Source organism: Oncorhynchus tshawytscha, linkage group LG28, assembly GCF_018296145.1.
Source record: "Oncorhynchus tshawytscha isolate Ot180627B linkage group LG28, Otsh_v2.0, whole genome shotgun sequence".
Lineage (NCBI taxonomy): Eukaryota > Metazoa > Chordata > Actinopteri > Salmoniformes > Salmonidae > Oncorhynchus > Oncorhynchus tshawytscha.
This window is the reverse complement of record NC_056456.1, coordinates 1,231,906-1,253,946: the sequence shown is the minus strand read 5'-3', so window position 1 is coordinate 1,253,946 and position 22,041 is coordinate 1,231,906. Positions and strand designations below refer to the sequence as shown.

Below are 22,041 nucleotides of genomic sequence, written 5' to 3'. Positions count from 1 at the left end.
ATCTCAATCACTGAAGGTTACTATCAGAGAGTCACACAAAGCCTGGTCTTGAACCAACTACATGTCATGATTAGTCAGGAGATATGTTTAAAGCACATACAGATAAGATCTGGGACCAGGCTAAAACATTTACATGTACATTTGAGTCATTTAGCAGACGCAACTGCAGGAGCAATTTGGGCAAAGTGCCTCGCTCAAGGACACTACACGTTTCACATAGTTTGCAATGTGTAACTAATGATGAAATGTGTAGGATATTATTTTGGAGAGAATAAAGAGTGCAGCTATGCTTCAGAAGTGTATTCAATCATACAAGTGCTGAATATGAAACAGAAACACAATAACTTACACAACAGATCTGCTCATTTTACTGACTTTATTTAGCCATGTACTCAAACAATAATTTTTACTTTAAGATATTGGAGTGTGTGTTCGATCAATGCTAGAAAATTACAACTCGTATTCAAAGTAGATTAACTTAGATCAGGAAATGAACAATTTAGTAAAATGTTCAAAATGCACATTAACATGAATTATTCACATCCTCTTTAGGAAAATACAGAAAGATACAAAGAGATTAGCTCTATAACAGTGTTCAAACTAGGGAAGAACTATACTCCCTTTGGCATTGATTTGACCCTGAAATACACAATGTATAGATGTGGCTCAAGGTTACGTGATGCCAACCTGGACTGTATGATATGTTACAAATTCCAATTTGTTGTGGCTAACGTTAGCTGGGTTAGGGGAAGGATGCTATGTTGTTGCTAATTTGCTAAAATGCTAAAGTTGTCAATGATATGATAGAAACATCTTTGGATAGCAGAGTGAATAGCTGCTATTCAACTACCATGATTCTGTCTTAGGATGATTTACATAATTTTCAACATCAGCAATGAGGCTTAAGAAATTACCCATTGTATGTTTCCCCTTGGCATTGAAACCGTATAACCCTAGCTTATGAGAGACAGAGGAGTTAGCTAGAGCCAATGTTATTAAAGCAATTATAATTTACATGAACATTTTAGTAATTTAGCAGACAACGTTATACAGAGCAACTGACCGGTAGTGCATTCATCTTAAGATAGCTAGGTGGGACAACCCACATCTCAGTGAGAGTAAGTACATTTTTCCTCAAAGTAGCTATCAGCAAAGTCAGTGCAAAAAGAGAAAAAAGGTAAGTGTGAGTGTTTGTTCATGAAAGGCAAGGGTGTTATATTTATATATATACAGTACCAGTCTAAAGTTTGGACACTTACTCATTCAAGGGTTTTTCTTTATATTTTAAAACACAACTGATTGGCTCAAATGTATGAAGAATGAAATAAATTACACAAATGAACTTTTAACAAGGCACAACTGTTAATTGAAATGCATTCTAGGTGCCTGCCTCATGAAGCTGGTTGAGAGAATGCCAAGTGTGCCATGAAGGCAAAGGGTGGCTACTTTGAAGAAATTCAAATGTTAAACATATTTTGATTTAACACATTTTTGGTTACTACATGCTTCCATATGTAATTTCATAGTTTTTATGTCTTAACTATTATTCTACAATGTAGAAAAAATTAAGAAAAAGCCTTGATTGAATGTGTCCAAACTTTTGACTGGTACTGTGTGTATGTGTGTATGTATATTTATGTGTGTGTGTGTGTGTGTGTGTGTGTGTGTGTGTATATATATATATATCTATATATATATATATGGGAGAAGGCCCCTGAGGTACAGGACATACTACTGTCTGGGACACACTGGCCCTAGGAGGAATGGATTAAATAGGGAGAGGGAGGGGGATGGGGAGGTGAAGTGAACTGCTGACTAGACGACACATCTTAGGTGGCTGACAAATATATTGGGGAGTTTTATAGTTTTATTTCGGGGAGGTATTTTGTGTTCAGTTATTTAACATGAAGGGGGAACTGCCTTGGTCCAACCGGCAAAACACACACGGTGGTGCATTCTCTTTCACAGAGAGGAAAGAGGTGAGGGGAACCAATGGGAAGCCAGGCAGATGAAGGTGGAGTGGAAGAGGACCAAAGTGACCCCTGTTGGTTACATCTTGGTAGTGCAGGTCAAGTCCTAACAGAAGAGGAGATAGGGTCAGAACATAAGATATGATTCTGTGACTATATGAACTAATGCATTTCTAGGTAGCCTAAGAAATAATAACAATAAAGTAGCTCAAAGTCTGCTCCACTCACCAGAGCATACTCGTAGATGATGGGCATGTCTGAGGCCCCATGCAGTCGGAGGCTGTGTAGCACCGCGTCGTGGATCGTAGTGAACAGACAGCTTTTAGGGATGGACTCAGAGAAGAAGCCTGCACTCGATAACTGCTCCACCACACAGACTGGAGGAGAGACAAACCAGGTTAGACAATACACACGTGAACCCCAAACACACAGACAACACAAGCTACGGCTGGAGCCTGAATTACCACACATACCAGTGGCGGTCGGTGCCATTTTAAGATGAGGGATGACGAAACTTTTTTATGAGCATGGCCTTAGTGTTTCTATTACAGCATATTGGATGACTGTCATTCCATTTCCATTCAACCAGCTCAACGTAACAACGATAGGTTTAGGCTACTACATGATACTCAAATGTTTCCAATATCCATCATGAGGTTGCTACAACCTAGCATATGAATTAACGTTTACCATGTAGGTACACAGGTTAAGATACATTTTAGTAATCAAGGTGACAGATATTGACACATTCAATACTGCCTTGCACACGCTTGCCAGCATCTAGCTGATCTAGAGTGTAATTATTAGTCCAACAGTTGCAAATTATAGTTTATATTGGACAAATTCAGGTATGTTTACAATTGTCTCATTCATCCCCCCTCGTCTCTAACTATTCCCCAGGTCGTTGCTGTAAATGAGAATGTGTTCTCAGTCAACTTAGCTGGTAAAATAAATTACATGTTTATCCCTGTTTCACTCCATTTGCTAGCGTTAAATAAACATTTTTCAACAGAATCGGTGGAATGAATACAACCCCTGATCAAAAGCAAACACATTTAACTTTCATATCACCCACCTATAGTTCCTTCTAGCATCTACGCGCTTTCCTCCTCACCTTTTCCCTTCGCTTGTGGACTTCAGTAACAACATATCAGTTGTCTTTGACCAGGCAAAAAAACTTTTCCAAGCCAAACCTTAATATAATAACCACTAACCTCTACACACAGCCTACATTGTTGTCACCATATTAACGTCATAATCAACATAGCTACTAGATCTAACGCGTTAGTAAACCCACTACAATTATGCAGTTGAGCAGTTACACCGGTGGACCCTGGTAGGAATAAATTAATAAAACCAGAAGCTTACCTTGACTTGGAAGAGTTTCAGTGTTGGATAGCCAGCTAGCTAACATAGCATCCCTCTCTGTTTGAGTAGGCTAAACTAGCTAGCTAAGAAAGTGAAATTAAATAATTTAAAAAAATCTAAATCTCTCTCTATTTCTTGCTTCTCCTTCAAAACTGTACAACTATTGTCTTTCTCGCTCTTTGAGTCAACTACTCACCACATTTTATGCACTGCTAGCTAGCTGTAGCTTATGCTTTCAGTACTACGTTCATTCTCTGGACAACATGTCAGTTCATACGGCAAGAACTCTGATAGGTTGGAGGATGTCCTCCGGAAGTTATAATTACTGTGTAAGTCTATGGAAATGTTTAGTATAGTTTATGTTACATATATGTTTGACTTGTTTTTTTTCAGAATTTCAATGAAGAGTATGGTCCTCCCCTTCCTCCTCTGAGGTGCCTCCACTGACACATACTCACCTTGGCATCCAGTTAAATAAATGTCAATGTCAATCTTTCTGTAGTTTAGGAATATCTGCAAAAAAAGAGAAAGTGAGAGACAGAGAAGGTCAAATAAGAAGTCCATGTTTCTCTCGGACTGTTTTTGTTACACCAGTTTGGATTTATCTTGTTTTTCTCTTCCATCCCTCTTCATTTCCACCTCTTTCTATCTGTGCCTCTTATGTACATAGGGTACATAGGGTATATAAAAATATAATTTAGGCCTGCCAACTCACAGAAAACAAGACCTTTTGTTTGTTTTGAGCGACTGCAAACAATGTTACATAAGAAGACTGGATACAAAGAAACTAACAATAACACATTTCTGAAAACATCTGTGAACCTAACCTCTTTCTCTCTTTCCTTTTCTCCTCTCTATCCCCTTTGCGCTCAAACCCCACTCCTTCAAAACCACACACACTCATACGTTTTTCAGTGTCTTCACAGTGGCCGTGTCAGCAAAGTTGGCTGTGGATAGGTCCAGGATGATGGTGTGTGTGTCGTTGACGGAGCTCCTCCCCATCTCCCCTTCTCTTCCGGTACTGGACATCTGGGTTATGTGATCATCTCCATGAATATCAGTTTTAGAGTCCTGGTCGAACCCGTTACCTTGCTGCTCAAAACCCCAGTTCACCTTAGATTGACAGAGAGACAGAGTTTCAATCTTTACTCTCCTCTGATAAAATACACATTTCAAAAGCATTATGGGCTAGCCTAGGTGCACCTGGAGGTTTTACTGAAGCACCAAATTTAGCACAGCGATAGATTTATGTAAACTAAAAAGATTTCAATATGGAGCCGCCTGAGATTTGGCCCCTGGGGGAACATGGCAGCATTTTTTTTTATAGCGGTATACGATAACACTATTTTACAATTCAGAAGGTCTATTTTGAGAAAAACACACATATCTATCATGAAAATATTTACATATGGAGCCACCACAGATTTAGACTACGTGACATTGCAGGAAAATGAATCCATGCTTTTGTCACTTCAAGGTTAGACTACTGCAATGCTCTACTTTCCGGCTACCCGGATAAAGCACTAAATAAACTTCAGTTAGTGCTAAAACGCCTGCAATAATCTAGACTAGAACCCAAAATATGTTTATCATATTACCCCAGTGCTAGCCTCTCTACATTGGCTTCCTGTTAAGGCTAGGGCTGATTTCAAGGTTTTACTGCTAAACTACAAAGCAATACCTGGGCTTGCTCCTACCTATCTTTAATATTTGGTCCTGCTGTACATACCTACACATACGCTATGGTCACAAGACGCAGGCCTCCTTACTGTCCCTAGAATTTCCAAGCAAACAGTTGGAGGCAGGGCTTTCTCCTATAGAGCTCCATTTTTAAGGAAGGGTCTGCCTATCATCCATGTGAGAGAAGCAGACTCGATCTCGATCTTTTGGTCTTTATTTAAGACTAATTTCTTCAGTAGGTCTTATGATTGGGTATAGTTTGTCCCAGGAGTGTGAAGGTGAACGGAAAGGCACTAGAGCAAAAACCACCCTTGCTGTCTCTGCTTGGCCGGTTCCACTCTCTCCACTGGGATTCTCTGTCTCAAACCCTATTACAGGGTCTGAGTCACTGGCATACTGGTGCTCTTCCATAACATCCCTAGGAGGGGTGCGTCACTTGAGTGAGTTGAGTCAGTGATGTGATCTTCCTGTCTGGGTTGGCGCCCCCTTCTTGGGTTCGTGCCGAGGGGGAGATCTTCGTGGGCTATACTCGGTCTTATTCAATCAATCCCTATCCCAGTCTGTTGTTCCCACATGCTTCAAGAGGGCCACCATTGTTCCTGTTCCCAAGAAAGCTAAGGTAACTGAGCTAAACGACTACTGCCCCGTAGCACTCACTTCCGTCATCATGAAGTGCTTTGAGAGACTAGTCAAGGACCATATCACCTCCACCCTACCTGACACCCTAGACCCACTCCAATTTGCTTACCGCCCAAATAGGTCCACAGACGATGCAATCTCAACCACACTGCCCTAACCCATCTGGACAAGAGGAATACCTTTGTGAGAATGCTGTTCATCGACTACAGCTCGGCATTTAACACCATAGTGCCCTCCAAGCTCGTCATCAAGCTCGAGACCCTGGGTCTCGACCCCGCCCTGTGCAACTGGGTACTGGACTTCCTGACGGGCCGCCCCCCAGGTGGTGAGGGTAGGCAACAACATCTCCACCCCGCTGATCCTCAACACTGGGGCCCCACAAGGGTGCGTTCGGAGCCCTCTCCTGTACTCCCTGTTCACCCACGACTGCGTGGCCACGCACGCCTCCAACTCAATCATCAAGTTTGCGGACGACACAACAGTGGTAGGCTTGATTATCAACAACGACGAGACGGCCTACAGGGAGGAGGTGAGGGCCCTCGGAGTGTGGTGTCAGGAAAATAACCTCACACTCAACGTCAACAAAACTAAGGAGATGATTGTGGACTTCAGGAAACAGCAGAGGGAACACCCCCCTATCCACATCGATGGAACAGTAGTGAAGAGGGTAGTAAGTTTTAAGTTCCTCGGCGTACACATCACAGACAAACTGAATTGGACCACCCACACAGACAGCATCGTGAAGAAGGCGCAGCAGCGCCTCTTCAACCTCAGGAGGCTGAAGAAATTTGGCTTGTTACCAAAAGCACACAAACTTCTACAGATGCACAATCGAGAGCATCCTGTTGGGCTGTATCACCGCCTGGTACGGCAACTGCTCCGCCCACAACCGTAAGGCTCTCCAGAGGGTAGTGAGGTCTGCACAACGCATCACCGGGGGCAAACTACCTGCCCTCCAGGACACCTACACCACCCGATGTCACAGGAAGGCCATAAAGATCATCAAGGACAACAACCACCTGAGCCACTGCCTGTTCACCCCGCTATCATCCAGAAGGCGAGGTCAGTACAGGTGCATCAAAGCTGTCAAAGCTCCTTGCTGTCAAAGCTGGGACCGAAAGCTTCTATCTCAAGGCCATCAGACTGTTAAACAGCCACCACTAACATTGAGTGGCTGCTGCCATCACACTGACTCACCTCCAGCCACTTTAATAATGGGAATTGATGTAAAATATATCACTAGCCACTTTAAACAATGCTACCTATAATATAATGTTTACATACGTATATACAGTACTCTATATCATCTACTGCATCTTTATGTAATACATGTATCACTAGCCACTAACTATGCCACTTTGTTTACATACTCATCTCATACTCATGCCGCTCTGTACCATCACTCATTCATATATCTTTATGTGCATATTCTTTATCCCCTTACACTTGTGTCTATAAGGTAGTAGTTTTGGAATTGTTGGTTATTACTGCATTGTCGGAAATAGAAGCACAAGCATTTCGCTACACTCGCATTAACATCTGCTAACCATGTGTATGTGACAAATAAAATTTGATTTGATTTCTTGTCTCAGGATAGTAAGTTGGTGGTTGAAGATATCCCTCTAGTGGTGTAGGGGCTGTGCTTTGGCAAAGTGGGTGGGGTTATATCCTGTTTGTTTGGCCCTGTCCGGGGGTATCGTCAGACGGGGCCACAGTGTCTCCCGACCCCTCCTGTCTCAGCCTCCAGTATTTATGCTGCAAAAGTTTGTATCGGGGGGCAAGGGTCAGTCTGTTATATCTGGAGTATTTCTCCTGTCTTATCCGGTGTTCTGTGTGAATTTAACCTGTTAGGGCAAGGTGAGACGTCTGCGTCTCACATAGCCTACAGGAAATGGAAATGCGCAACGCCAAATGCTAATAGTACTCGCTAAAACTCAAACTTTCATTAAAACACACATGCAGGGTACTCAATTAAAGCTACACTCGTTGTGAATCTAGCCAACATGTCAGATTTTTAAAATGCTTTTCGGCGAAAGCATGAGAAGCTATTATCTGATAGCATGCACCCCCCCGCAATACCGGAAAAAGACGTAAACAAAGGAATTAGCGTAGCCAGCGCTACACAAAACGCAGGAATAAAATATAAAACATTCATTACCTTTGACAAGCTTCTTTGTTGGCACTCCTATATGTCCCATAAACATCACAATTGGGTCTTTTTTTCGATTAAATCCGTCCATGTATACCCAAAATGTCCATTTATGAAGCGAGTCTGATCCAGGAAAAAGCAGCTTTACAAAACGCTACGTCATTTTTTTTAATTAAAGAAGTTGCCAATAAAGTTTGACAAAACACTTCAAACTACTTTTGTAAGCCAACTTTAGGTATTAGTACACGTTAATAATCGATCAAATTGATCACGGGGCGATCTGTATTCAATAGCAGCTGTTCTTGAAATGAAGCTCCGTTTTCTCTCTCTCAAAAGTTCAAGATGTGCACTTGATGACAGGAAGTGCCTATTTCTCCTCTGACCAAGGATTAACTTCGAAGCAAATGACAGTACTGGCGACATTGTGTGGAAGCTGTAGGCATTGCAACCTCATCACCATCTATTTTCCCTTGCCATTGACAATACAGGCAACTGGCGGAAGGATTTCTTATTTTTTTTTGTGAACAGTTTTTCTTGGGCTTTTGCTTGCTCCTCACGCTCTGTTATAGTCACAGACATGATTTAACTAGTTCTATAAACTTCAGAGTGTTTTCTATCCACACATACTAATCATATGCATGTGCTATATTCCTGGCATGCGTAACAGGACGTTGAAATTTGCGCGATTTTTAACAAAATGTTGAAAAAAAAGTCCAGAGCTTTAAGAGGTTTTTAAGTATGCTCTCTCTAATTCTCTATCCTTTCTTTCTTTCTGATGATGATGACCTGAGCCCTAGGACCATGCCTCAGGACTACCTGGCCTGATGACTCCTTGCTGTCACCAGTCCACCTGGTCGTGCTGCTGTTCCAGTTTCAACTGTTCTGCCTGCGGCTATGGAACCCTGGCCTGTTCACCGGACGTGCTCCATTGACCCAGACCTGCTGTTTTCAACTCTAGAGACAGCAAGAGCGGTAGAGATGCTCTGAATGATCGGCTATGAAAATCCAACTGACATTTACTCCTGAGGCGCTGACCTGTTGCACCTTCTGTGATTATTGTTATTTGACCCTGCTTGTCATCTATGAACATTTGAACATCTTGGCCATGTTCTGTTATAATCTCCACCCGGCACAGACAGAAGACCACTGGCCACCCCTCATAGCCTGGTTCCTCTATAGGTTTCTTCCTAGGTTCAGGGCGATTCTAGGGAGTTTTTCCTTATCCACCGTGCTTCTACACCTGCATTGCTTGCTGTTTGGGGTTTTAATGCTGGGTTTCTGTACAGCACTTTGTGACATCAGCTGATGTAAGAAGGGCTCTATAAATATATTTGATTGGACCCTGGGGGCCATCTTACAAAGGCCACTGTCAGTGATAAACACACCAAATTTGGCACAGAGGAAGATACATGTACCCTGAAAATATTTACAGTAGGGCAAAAAAGTATTTAGTCAGCCACCAATTGTGCAACTTCTCCCACGTAAAAAGATGAGAGGCCTGTAATTTTCATCAAAGGTACACTTCAACTATGACAGACAAAATGAGGAAAAAAAATCCCCAAAATCCCATTGTAGGATTTTTAATGAATTTATTTGCAAATTATGGTGGAAAATAAGTATTTGGTCAATACTTTGTTATATACCCTTTGTTGGCAATGACAGAGGTCAAACGTTTTCTGTAAGTCTTCACAAGGTTTTCACACACTGTTGCTGGTATTTTGGCCCATTCCTCCATGCAGATCTCCTCTAGAGCAGTGATGTTTTGGGGCTGTTGCTGAGCAACACGGACTTCAACTCCCTCCAAAGATTTTCTATGGGGTTGAGATCTGGAGACTGGCTAGGCCACTCCAGGACCTTGAAATGCTTCTTACGAAGCCACTCCTTCGTTGCCCAGGCGGTGTGTTTGGGGTCATTGTCAGGCTGAAAGACCCAGCCACGTTTCATCTTCAATGCCCTTGCTGATGGAAGGAGGTTTTCAATCCAAATCTCACGATACATGGCCCCATTCATTCTTTCCTTTACACGTTTCAGTCATCCTGGTCCCTTTATAGAAAAACAGCCCCAAAGCATGATGTTTCCACCCCCATGCTTCACAGTAGGTATGGTGTTCTTTGGATGCATTCTTTGTCCTCCGAACACGAAGAGTTGAGTTTTTAACAAAAAGTTATATTTTGGTTTGATCTGACCATATGACATTCTCCCAATCTTCTTCTGGATCATCTAAATGCTCTCTAGTAAACTTCAGACGGGCCTGGACATGTACTGGCTTAAGCAGGGGGACACGTCTGGCACTGCAGGATTTGAGTCCCTGGTGGCGTAGTGTGTTACTGATGGTAGGCTTTGTTACTTTGGTCCCAGCTCTCTGCAGGTCATTCACTAGGTCCCCACCGTGTGGTTCTGGGATTTTTGCTCACAGTTCTTGTGATCATTTTGACCCCACGGGGTGAGATCTTGCTTGGAGCCCCAGATCGAGGGAGATTATCAGTGGTCTTGTATGTCTTCCATTTCCTAATAATTGCTCCCACAGTTGATTTCTTCAAACCAAGCTGCTTACCTATTGCAGATTCAGTCTTCCCAGCCTGGTGCAGGTCTACAATTTTGTTTCTGGTGTCCTTTGACAGCTCTTTGGTCTTGGCCATAGTGGAGTTTGGAGTGTGACTGTTTGAAGTTGTGGACAGGTGTCTTTTATACTGATAACAAGTTCAAACAGGTGCCATTAATTCAGGTAACGAGTGGAGGACAGAGGAGCCTCTTAAAGAAGAAGTTACAGGTCTGTGACAGCCAGAAATCTTGCTTGTTTGTAGGTGACCAAATACTTATTTTCCACCATAATTTGCAAATAAATTCATAAAAAATCCTACAATGTGATTTTCTGGATTATTTTTTCTCATTTTGTCTGTCATGGTTGAAGTGTACTTATGATGAAAATTACAGGCATCTCTCATCTTTTTAAGTGGGAGAACTTGCACAATTGGTGGCTGACTAAATACTTTTTTGCCCCAGTGTAGATATAGTCCCATCATAGATTTGGACCCTGGATCATGACATACATTTTACTAAAAGGTTGCAGACTGTACCACTACATTACAAACCTTTAATCTACAAAAAGTTATTGCCTATACTACTTTGATTGATTGATATATTTTTGGTCTATACTTCTTGCCCTGGATCACCTGAAAACCAAAAACTGTAACAGTAACACAAATTGTAGAATAAATACAGCCAATCACAGAATCAATCACAGACTGTCCCGGAGCGTGAGACCGGAGTTCACGTCCTACCACATGAGCATTTAACAAATGGCCACTAAAGCTACTTTGGAAAATATCCCAGCCATTCTGGTGGAATAGTTCACAATTGCTGTGAACTATTATCTCAGGTTGTGTTTCTGTCAGATATGTGCCTGTCAAGCAAAATATTTTAATTTCAACCAGTTTTTCTAATTCCAGCGGATTATAATGGACAAATATTGGAATAAATTAAAGTCTATAACAGAGTTTAGTCTGACGTTGATTTGAGACAGCATTCCATGCACCCTCAGGGACCTCTAAAATCATTTTTCAAAAAATACTTACTGGGTCAGTGGAGCCATACACCGAATAGAAAGAGATGAGTACAGCATTAAAAGCCCTGACATTACCCAGCTAATTTACTCGTGGCTTCTATGCAAAATAAACTCCTGGCCTTGGACCTGACCTAAATCCCTGTATTCAGCTGTATTCTGCACATCAACCAATGCTGTATATCAACCAATGGCAGGCAATACCCTCGAGCATACTCAATCCATGTTTATGCGTGCGTACATGTGTACCCATGCCCACCCGCCTAGACACATGTCCGCCCCTCACACACACCCCCATGCACACATATACCAGAATGGGTCCAACCATATGACACTGGTCAGGTATAGGAGGGTCCAAGACACTTGCCACCAGTCCAAGCCACCCGGGCCGACAATCCCATCCATCGCCACAAGAGTGACCAGTAGAACAGCGAGACTGCACAGCCAGTCTGTCAATTTAACTCTTCCCCAACACTATTTCTTTCCCATCTGTTTTTATAAATTCCCAAGTAAAAGGTTTAGAAACAAAGATGAAACATCAAAAAACACAAATATTCATACGTATACACAGACACAGCACAGCCTCCATAGAATTAATCTCATAATAATAATGTAGAGCTCTCTTTACTTGCACACAATATAGCTGGGTTGCCCCACCTGCATGCCCCCTTTTGTAAGTTTATTTTAAAAAAGCCCTTCAGTACTGTAACATTGTATTACCAACAGCGGCCATTGTGTAACATGCCACGACCCCAGGGGCCAAGTCTTTTCAGGGTTCATAAATCTAGCTCTGTTTTTATATATATATATTATATATATATATATATATATATTTTTTATATATGATGTCTCAATCTGTAAATCTTTCCAGGACACATTCATCTACCTCTGTGTCAAATGTGGTGCGTGTATCTCAAAAAAGGCCCTCAGAATTGTAACATTTTATTACCGACAGTGGCCATTTTGTAAGATGGCCACCATGGACCCCAGGTGCCAAATGTGTGTTGGCTCCAGATGTAAATATTTTCAGGCTACATAAATCTACCTCTGTGCCAGATTTGGTGTGTTTAGCTCAAAACAATCTGTTTAAAATATTGCTGCCATTTTGAAAAATGGCTGCCACGCCCCAGGGGCGGCTCCATATATGAATCTTTTCAGGGTACAAACATCTACACAATTGTTTTGCTAAAATGCCTCACTATACTGTAGTACATTACACTACACACCTGTCCGTTGATGGGTCGGTCAACTAGGGCAATGGCTGTCTGGTTCAATTTCAGGTCTGGGGAACCTTTCTCTTCATCCCTCTTGTCATCTGGATGGACTGTATTGTTGGGTAGGTGTCCATTCACACCATTCTGGGAAGGGAAGAGAAATAAGGTCACTAACAATTTTTGTGTGTGTGGTTCTTAGTCCTCCACTACCATTCAAAAGTTTGGGGTCACTTAGAAATGTCTTTGTTTTTGGACCATAAAAACAACATCAAATTGATCAAAAATACAGTGTAGGCATTGTTAACGTTGTAAATCACTATTGTAGCTGTAAACGACAGATTTTTTATTGAATATCTACATTTATCAGCAACCATCACTCCTGTGTTCCAATGGCACGTTGTGTTAGCTAATCCAAGTTTATCATTTTAAAAGGCTAATTGATTATTAGAAAACCCTTTTATAATTATGTTAGCACAGCTGAAAACTGTTTGTCCTGATTAAAGAAGCAATAAAACTGGCCTTTAGACTAGTTGAGTATCTGGCGCATCAGCATTTGTGAGTTTGATTACAGGCTCAAAATGGCCAGAAACACTTATCTTATGAAACTCGTCAGTCTATTCCTGTTCTGAGAAATAAAGGCTATTCCATGCGAGAAACAGCCTAGAAACTAACTTCATTAAATAATACCCACAAAACACCAGTCTCAACGTCAACGGTGAAGAGGCGACTCCGGGATGCTGACCTTCTAGGCAGAGTTCCTCTGTCCATCTTAATCTTTTATTTTTGACCTGTCTGAGATATGGATTTTTCTTTGCAACTCTGCCTATATATCAAAACCCTGTCTATATAAACAACCATAGCATCCCGGAGTCGCCTCTTCACTGTTGACGTTGAGACCTGTGTTTTGCGTGTACTATTTAATGAAGCTGCAAGTTGAGGACTTGTGAGGCGTCTGTTTCTCAAACTAGACACTTGTCCTCTTCTTTCAAAAACAAGGACATTTCTAAGTCAAATCAAATGTATTTATATAGCCCTTCGTACATCAGCTGATATGTCAAAGTGCTGTACAGAAACCCAGCCTAAAACCCCAAACAGAAAGCAATGCAGGTGTAGAAGCAAGTGATCCCAAACTTTTGAACGGTGGTGTTACGATAAATGTATTTATATATCCCTTCGTACATCAGCTGATATGTGTGTTGGACATGTATTACACCTTTTTTGCCTCTTTTTTGGCTTTTTTTTTTTCTTTTTCGTCTTTTCTCTTTTCTTCAGTGTCTCTTTTCTTCTTTTTCATCAGCAGCATTCCAATGTCAATTCCACTCTGTGTAAGAAAATGAAATGGAGGGCTTGAGATAAAGAGAGTGAATGAGACAGAAAGCAATTCTGAGAGAGGGCTATTGAGAGAATGACACACAAACACTAGTCATACGTGGGTCAGCTGTTTGTTCACCTGCACCCAACCACAATTCCTAATAACACATTTTCAACCACAGGGGTGTGTCATAGCACAAAAATGTGCTATTTTCACAGTGGAAATGATGAGCGCAATAGGTGGAAGTGGCACAAAACGACTGTTTTAATAAATACATTGTAGGTGTGACGAGGGCATGGCCACTCACTGGCCAATCAACGTGTTTCATGGCCTAAGGCCGTGTCCATGTCCTATTGGCGTTATCAAAAGCTCCTAGTTCCCAGTTGGAAAATTCAATAGAATGACCCAGAATCCAAGTCAGAATGACAATTTAGAAAATGTTGTTATCCGATTTCCCGGGTTGTGATGTTTCACCACTGACCTTTTACTCGTTCAACCAAAAGATGACGACAAATTCCTTATCAATATGAATAATGAAGCTAGTCTGACCATATTGTCAATGTTAAGCAAGCTAGCTAACTTCATTATTAGCAATGTTATCAAGCTATCTAAAATCTTATTGGTTGAAGAATTGTTCAGAGTACTAAAGCACATGAACACATCCACGTCAGACTGACAACTTCCCACAAGCAAGTGAAGCCAGCCTAATATGGCATGCCGTTGTCTCAAGTTCATTCATAGTCGTTGAGTTGTCATCAACTGAATATTCCTAGTAGAACCCTATGCACATTATTTTTCAGATGAGTACTGATTTTGCATCTTATTATTACTGGAATGTTCAGAGTTCTCAACTGACATTAATATTGTTCATTTCAATCAAATCAAATAACATTTTATTAGTCACCTGCGCCGAATACAACAGGTGTAGAACTTACAGTGACATGCTTACTTACGAGCCCCTAACCGACAGTGCGGGAATAAAAGCTAAGTCATTAAAGAGCAGCAGAAAAAAATAACAATATACAGTTGAAGTCGGAAGTTTACATACACTTAGGTTGGAGTCATTAAATCTTGTTTTTCAACCACTCCACTAATTTCTTGTTAAAGGCACAGTCAACTTAGTCTATGTAAACTTCTGACCCACTGGAATTGTGATACAGTGAATTATTAGTGAATGAATCTGTCTGTAAACAATTGTTGGAAATATTACTTGCCATGCACAAAGAAGACGTCCTAACTGACTTGCCAAAACTATAGTTTGTTAAACAGCTTTGACAATTCCAGAAAATGATGTCATGACTTTAGAAGCTTCTGATAGACTAATTGACATCATTCGAGTCAATTGGAGGTGAACCCTAAATCCATAAACATGGGCACCCTCATAGATATTATCCTGACCAACTTTCCCTCCAAATACACCTTTGCCTTCTTCAACCAGGATCTCAGCGATCACTGCCTCATTGCCTGCATCCGCTATGGGTCCGCGGTCAAACGACCACCTCTCATCATTGTCAAACGCTCCCTAAAACACTTCTCCGAGCAGGCCTTTCTAATCGACCTGGCCCAGCGATCCTGAAAGGATATTGACCTCATCCCATCAGTCGAGGATGCCTGGTCGTTCTTTTAAAGTAATTTCCTCATTATCTTAAATAAGCATGCCCCTTTCAAAAAATGTAGAACTAAGAACAGCTATACCCCTTGGTTCACTCCAGACCTGACTGCCCTCGACCAGCAAAAAAACATCCTGTGGCGGACTGCAATAGCATCGAATAGTCCCTGCGATATGCAACTGTTCAGGGAAGTCGGGAACCAATACAAGCAGTCAGTCAGGAAAGCAAAGGCTAGCTTTTTCAAACAGAAATTTGCATCCTGTAGCTCAAACTCCAAAAAGTTTTGGGACACTGTAAAGTCCATGGAGAACAAGAGCACCTTCTCCCAGCTGCCCACTGTACTGAGGCTCGGTAACACTGTCACCACCGATAAATCCACGATAATCAAGAATTAGAATAAGCATTTCTCTACGGCTGGCAATGCTGTCCTCCTGGTTACCCCAATACCCCCCGCAGCTACTTGCCCAAGCCTATACAGCTTCTCCTTCACCCAAAACCAGATAGCAGATGTTCTGAAAGAGCTGCCAAACCTGGACAAATCAGCTGGGCTAGTCAATCTGGACCCTCTCTTTCTAAAATTATCCACTGCCATTGTTGCACTCCTATTACCATTCTGTTCAACCTCTTTCGTATTGTCTGAGATCCCTAAAGATGGGAAATCTGCCACGGTCATCCCCCCTCTTCAAAGGGGGTGACACTCTAGACCCAAACTATTATAGACCTATATCCATCCTGCCATGCTTTTCCAAAGTCTTCGAAAGCCAAGTTAATTAACAGATCACTGACCATTTTCAATCCCACCGTGCAATCCGGTTTCCGAGCTGGTCACGGGTGCACCTCAGCAACGCTCAAGGTACTAAACAACATCATAACCGCCATCGATAAAAGATTGTACTGTGTAGCCGTCTTCATCGAACTGGCCAAGGCTTACGACTGTCAATCACCCGTATTCTTATCGGCACACCCAACAGCCTGGTTCACCAACTACTTCTCAGACAGAGTTCAGTGTGTCAAAACGGAGGGCCTGTTGTTCGGACCTCTGGCAGTCTCTATGGACTTCTCATCAGAATGTTATTTTTGTATAATACTGTGGCGGGGTTGCAGTTATCTGTTCTATGTCAAGACTAAGTTGCATGGTCCGCAGAGAGGGGAGAGGTCAAGGGTCATCATGTGTAAACATATCTTTTGCTCCACTGTGTCTGTGTGCCAGTCACTCCCTACTTTTCCCATCGGGGAAAGGAGGATGGCAGTGTCTGGAATCATTCTATCCTCTCCGTGAGCTTGTCCAGGATTGGTTGTATTTAGAGTTGGTTGTATCTAAATGACAATTTGATATATGCCTGTTGATATGGAGGATTGGTTTATGGTTCTAGGGTTTGAGTAAGGAGACAAAGCTGAACGATTTATTATGTCTATGCTGTCTGACTGTGTGTTCTTTGCTATTAAAGGATCTCAGTTGCAATGTAGGGGGGCTCTCAGAGAATTCATTGAGAGTCACAGGGTTGTGATAGAGCTCATATAATTAAAGATGGACTTTGATAACTAACTCTGACTTGTGTGTGGTTTGCGCTCATGATTTGGTAAATAGAGGAAATTTCCACGACATTTGGCGACGAGGATGGGATGTGAATCTTCACTCGGTGACCGTTCCTACGATCTAGGTAAATAAATCGTGCACGAGGGATCCCCTAAACTTGGGATCTCAGGGAGAACCACACTTCGGGAACGAAGCAGATGGACCAACCTTTGATCTGAGAGGAAGCGAGCCGAGTGGATACCACATCTCAAACTGAGTTTTTTTTAAAGAAAAATGTGAGCGAACCACACACAGATTTGAAGTCAAGTTTTTTAATTATGCCTGTTACGTATACTCTGAGCGTGAATTCCTTTGTAAGGAAGGCACCTTGGCGGCGTAAGCAGGGCCGAGTCAGGGGAGAGTAATCTGACTGTTTGTGGACTCAAAAGATACTCTGCCACTGTCCGGTTGCCAGTGACCAAGAGCCGTCCTGACACTGAATTGATCACAGTGGGGATTTGGTGAGGTCTGTCGGGGTGAGTGGCCAGGGGGTCTGTGCATTCTAGGTGAAAACACAGCATTTGGTGAAGCCCTATTGGAAGAAGGACCTCATTCTGTGCATCTGTGTGATTGTCTAAGTGACCCTCAGATGTGGTGAATTCCAATTATTTTAAATGTGTTAGCCAGGTATGCCCTGGGTTACTCTGTGTGAGTATTTTGTTATGGGATCACTAGGTAATAGTTGTGTTCTGTGTGAGCGGGGTAGGGTTGACTCTGTGTGGGCAAACCTTTTTATGTTCTGATGTTCTGTGTGGACGTCTGACCAGTTCTGTGTGAACATCTGACCAATCCTGTGTGGGTGATCCTGAAAGTTCTTAAAGTACCTAAGATTTCTTAAGTTTTATATGGATTCTGTGAATTATTTGAAATTATGATAAATTGTATGTGTGTATAATCAATTACTAGAGATTTGATAAAGTAATGCTGAGAATGATTAGATACAATTTAAACCACCCATTCGTAGACGTACGTAGGTTTTGAGTTGGTATCTTAAATGGATAATTTGATAAAGATGAGGTTTTAAGCACTATTAAAATAATCTACAAAATCTGGGAAATTGAGCTCTAGAAACTGATTAGAGTGTGTCCACTTTTGGTTATCTTACCCTAACGATGTAACTATAAAACGCATATTGGATTATCTCCGTCTGGGTGAAACATTTGAAATTAAACTGCCCTTAAGGTCTGAACATGTTATATTTTTTCTTCCCAGTATGAGAGAAGTTGCGGGATTTATTGAATAAACTGAATAAAGTTAGAGAGAATTAAGAGGGAATCTCGATGTAATTTATAATGTCGTACAAAGCCTAAGGTTTTCCATCAAACTAATTATCATTGCGTGATTAATGTGATGTAGTCAAGTAATTGAAATACTTTGCATAAGTAAACATAATCTATTTTTATTAAAAGGCGCAATATCTGTTTCCTAGTCATTAACTGTATTTTATTCTTTGATTGCTAGGGTATATTCATTGGGGAATTTGAGAATCATAGCTGGAGTAACGTTTGTACTATTAAAATTGGGGTTATTCTTCTAGGAATTACCGATAGTGACGTGTTTTAGATTTTACTTAGAAATTGGGTTTATATGGGAGAATCTTAGTTTTTCAATAGAATTAGTGGTTCAGTGGTAGAATTTCACCTGCTGATTGGGAACCATGTTCCATTCCCAGTCAGCCTGGCTGAATTCTGAGTTTTTGATTGTAAATAATCTGTTTGTATGTTTTGCCTGGAAAGTTATGGTCGCTAGTGTTTGTATAAGATATAAACTGAACGTTTTAATAGCTTGTCTGGTTCAAATTGATAGAAGGGATAAATTTTTTCAATTTGTTTAGATTGTTTAGGTTAAATTGATAGACTAATTCAACTTAAAATAATAACGAAGTTTGAATTCTGATGCAAGACGATGTCTGTTCACTAAATTATCTGCTGGAATAATGTATTGAGAATTAAGTCGTATTTAAATTACTGTATCAATAGAGAAGACAGTTACCTAAGTTAAAGAAATTCTGAATAATAAAGATGGCAATAGAAAGTGATTACCAAAATGTTTTTCATTCTTATAGATTGACTGACGCATGTTATAATTTTGGCGCTACGTGTGTTATTTTTAAAGAAATAGGATACATTTCATAAGTGTGAAGAGCAGTTATAAAGTTGGATTTTAATCTTACATAGAGGTAAGGAAAACGTTGAAATAGGGGTTATATTTTTGCCCAATTTGAAAAAAGAAAGGAGTAAGTTGTTATCATTGAAAGATTATGCAAAATATTGTTCCCACGAAGGAACAGCACTCATAGATTTGCCACCTAGTTTTTGATAAAACTTAATTTCATGAAACTTTCATTTGTAAATTCAAGGTAGTGAATTTAAAGCTAATCTTAGTTTTTCTATAGCAAGTCAGTTTTCAGTGCTAGAAGAAAGCCTGGAGGCTATTATCTGATAGCATTACCCCCAAAATTCCCAGTCATTAAACTGACTGATTGTTTTCTGAACGGCGCTGAGTTTTTGCATAAAATAAAATTAAAACATTATGTTTTGACCATCTTCTTTGTTATGGTGATGTCCCATGTTCAATATAAGGTCTTTTTTTTAAAAATCGGTTTATAGCCTAGATATCTTGTCCTGAAGACTGTGTGATAAGGGGAAAATAGCGTTTCAATAGATTGTTTAGGTAAAAGTTGATAAAACTACGATTCAACTTTCACAAAACACTTAAAATACTTTTGTAATGCAACTTTAGGTATTAGTACACGTTAATAAGCGATAAAATTCATCAGGAGGCGATGTAAATGCTATAGGATCGTCTGGAAAAAATGACCGGAAAAACCTCGACCAAAACATCCTGTTTCATCGGAGGGAATCGGTTCCCTGGAATAATGTATCAAATGAGGAGACTCGTATTTAAATTGGAAGCTGTAGGTCTGCAATAGATTTAATACAGTTACCTTTAAAGACATTCTGTAATGGCGCATGGAGGATTTTCCGACTTTCAGTGATCAGTGATTTTCCTGTTTTTAATTCTGTTATAGATTGACAGCATGATTTAACCAGTTTTAGAAACGTCTGAGTGTTTTTTTTCAATACTAATATATACATTATACTAAGTTGAAGACAAAGAGTAGCAAGTTATGAAAGTTGCGGATTTTTAACTTAAAAGAGGTTAGCGAAAACGTTGAAATGAGAGGGGTTATATATTTTTGCCCAATGGGAAAAAATTGAATAGGGGAGTACTAATTGAGGGAAAGTTGCTGGAGGCAGGTAGATTGTTGTAGAACAACAAAAATTTGCATTATTAGTTTGAATGTACAATAGCCTTACTCTAATTGTTTTGACCGTTGTTCAGGTACACTTTTTCTGTATTTCTAGCAGTACAATTTTGATTCGAGCTGATTGGGTTTATTTGAGATTAAGAAAAGAGATCTGAAAGTTGTCTGAATCAGTAAAACATTGTGAGAATGGATTCTGATGGTTATTGATTCTTGGTTTGATTGTTTAAGTAACACCAGTTAATTTGAGCAGGAAAGTTCATGTAGTCTAACATTATAGTATGTTTCCATTATGTGGAACAATGTCAGGTCATTAAAGGTGATTGCTGGATTGAGTAGTATGAGAGCCTGTTGGCAGAAGACTGAATGGGTATGAATGTTGAAAAGCAAGATTGGGCCAAACTAATAAACTAATATGTTAAGTGGGGGAGTATCATAGATTTTAATTATAGTGTTGTTACCGCAATAGTCAAAACAATTTCATATGTTTTGGGAAATTAGCTAGGTTGAATTTGGTTATTTGAGTTCCTTTATTGTTTGCTTTTTAAAAGAAAGGTTGGAAGCAAGTATGATGCCTTGGCACTTAAAATCAGATACCACCAGGAGCTTTTTCCATCAGTAGTTGTTTTTAGAGGAACATGCAGACTGTGTTTTATTTTATTGAGATGTAAACATGAGTCTCTGAGCAATTTTGTCATCTGAACCATTATAGTAGTGAGTTTCTTGTGTCGTTTGTTATTTTCATGAATTTATCACTGTATCATCTGCATACATTGGAACTTCAGACCCTGTATAGACTAAAGGAAGATCATTAAGGAATGTGCTGAACAGTATTGACCTTTGGGGAATGAAAGCTTTGTGGATATGAGTGGGAAAAAATAATAAGTTTGTTTGGATTTTTATGCTGATGAGACAGCGCCAACTTTTGAAAGATTTTAGATTTGTTTTAAAAAATCAGGATTGGGTTTTACTAAATGTATATCAACAGGTTGAAATTATTAGATTGCTGATTAAAGTTTTTTTAGAGGTTGATTTAATTGATGTTGATTAAAACTTATGATCAATGATTTGAGATACAGTGGAATTAGCATTAGGTTTGGTTTATAGTTCACGTTTGAGTTTCTGAATCGATGTAGTGTAATGAATACTAAGTGTTTTGTGTTTTCTCTGGGAAAATGGGTATTTCACTGTCTCTCTTTGGAATGTTTCCAGGGACTATACTCTTGGGGAGAGTGAGTGAAATCGAGGCCATAAACTACCACATTGAAGAGGGCCTGGAAGTTGTTTGTTTTAGTGCAAAGGTATTTTAAAGGGGCACTCACCACATGGGATTTTAATGAGTTTTTATTTTCTGAGTTTTCATTATACACGCACATTTTTTGATAAAGGAATATTCTGGGAACATGGAAATACAAAAATGTTGGAACTAGTTGACTATTGTTTGCAATTTGTTTAATATAGTGAAAAACACTGCGTTGAAGGGTTTTGTATGACCTATGACCTTCTGATGACTTTCCGTTGTGGCTTGATCACCCGCATTGGAAAGCTATTTGGATAATGAATTTATGGTCATTTGTAATACTGCTTTCAAAATAATTTGTGTAATTGGTAAATATGTTTCTTAGCCATATTTGTAATTTGGACCACTGTGAAGAGGGAGAGGGCAATGCTTTTAACTAAGGATATGCTACTT

At 40.3% G+C, this 22,041-nt stretch overlaps 1 protein-coding gene across 1 annotated transcript in view; it reads right to left on the bottom strand.

Moving 5' to 3' along the window:
- Nucleotides 1-1,667: 1,667 nt before the first annotated feature.
- Nucleotides 1,668-22,041, bottom strand: part of LOC112246263 (solute carrier family 26 member 6-like) — a 47,760-nt gene continuing 27,386 nt past the window's right edge. The window contains exons 14-19 of the mRNA XM_024414560.2: nt 13,796-13,903; nt 12,595-12,726; nt 4,245-4,451; nt 3,797-3,851; nt 2,199-2,347; nt 1,668-2,076 (exon numbers count right to left, since the gene is read on the bottom strand). Coding sequence (XP_024270328.1) covers nt 2,050-2,076; nt 2,199-2,347; nt 3,797-3,851; nt 4,245-4,451; nt 12,595-12,726; nt 13,796-13,903 — 678 coding nt within the window. The 3' untranslated portion in view covers nt 1,668-2,049. The remainder of the gene's footprint in view (nt 2,077-2,198; nt 2,348-3,796; nt 3,852-4,244; nt 4,452-12,594; nt 12,727-13,795; nt 13,904-22,041) is intronic.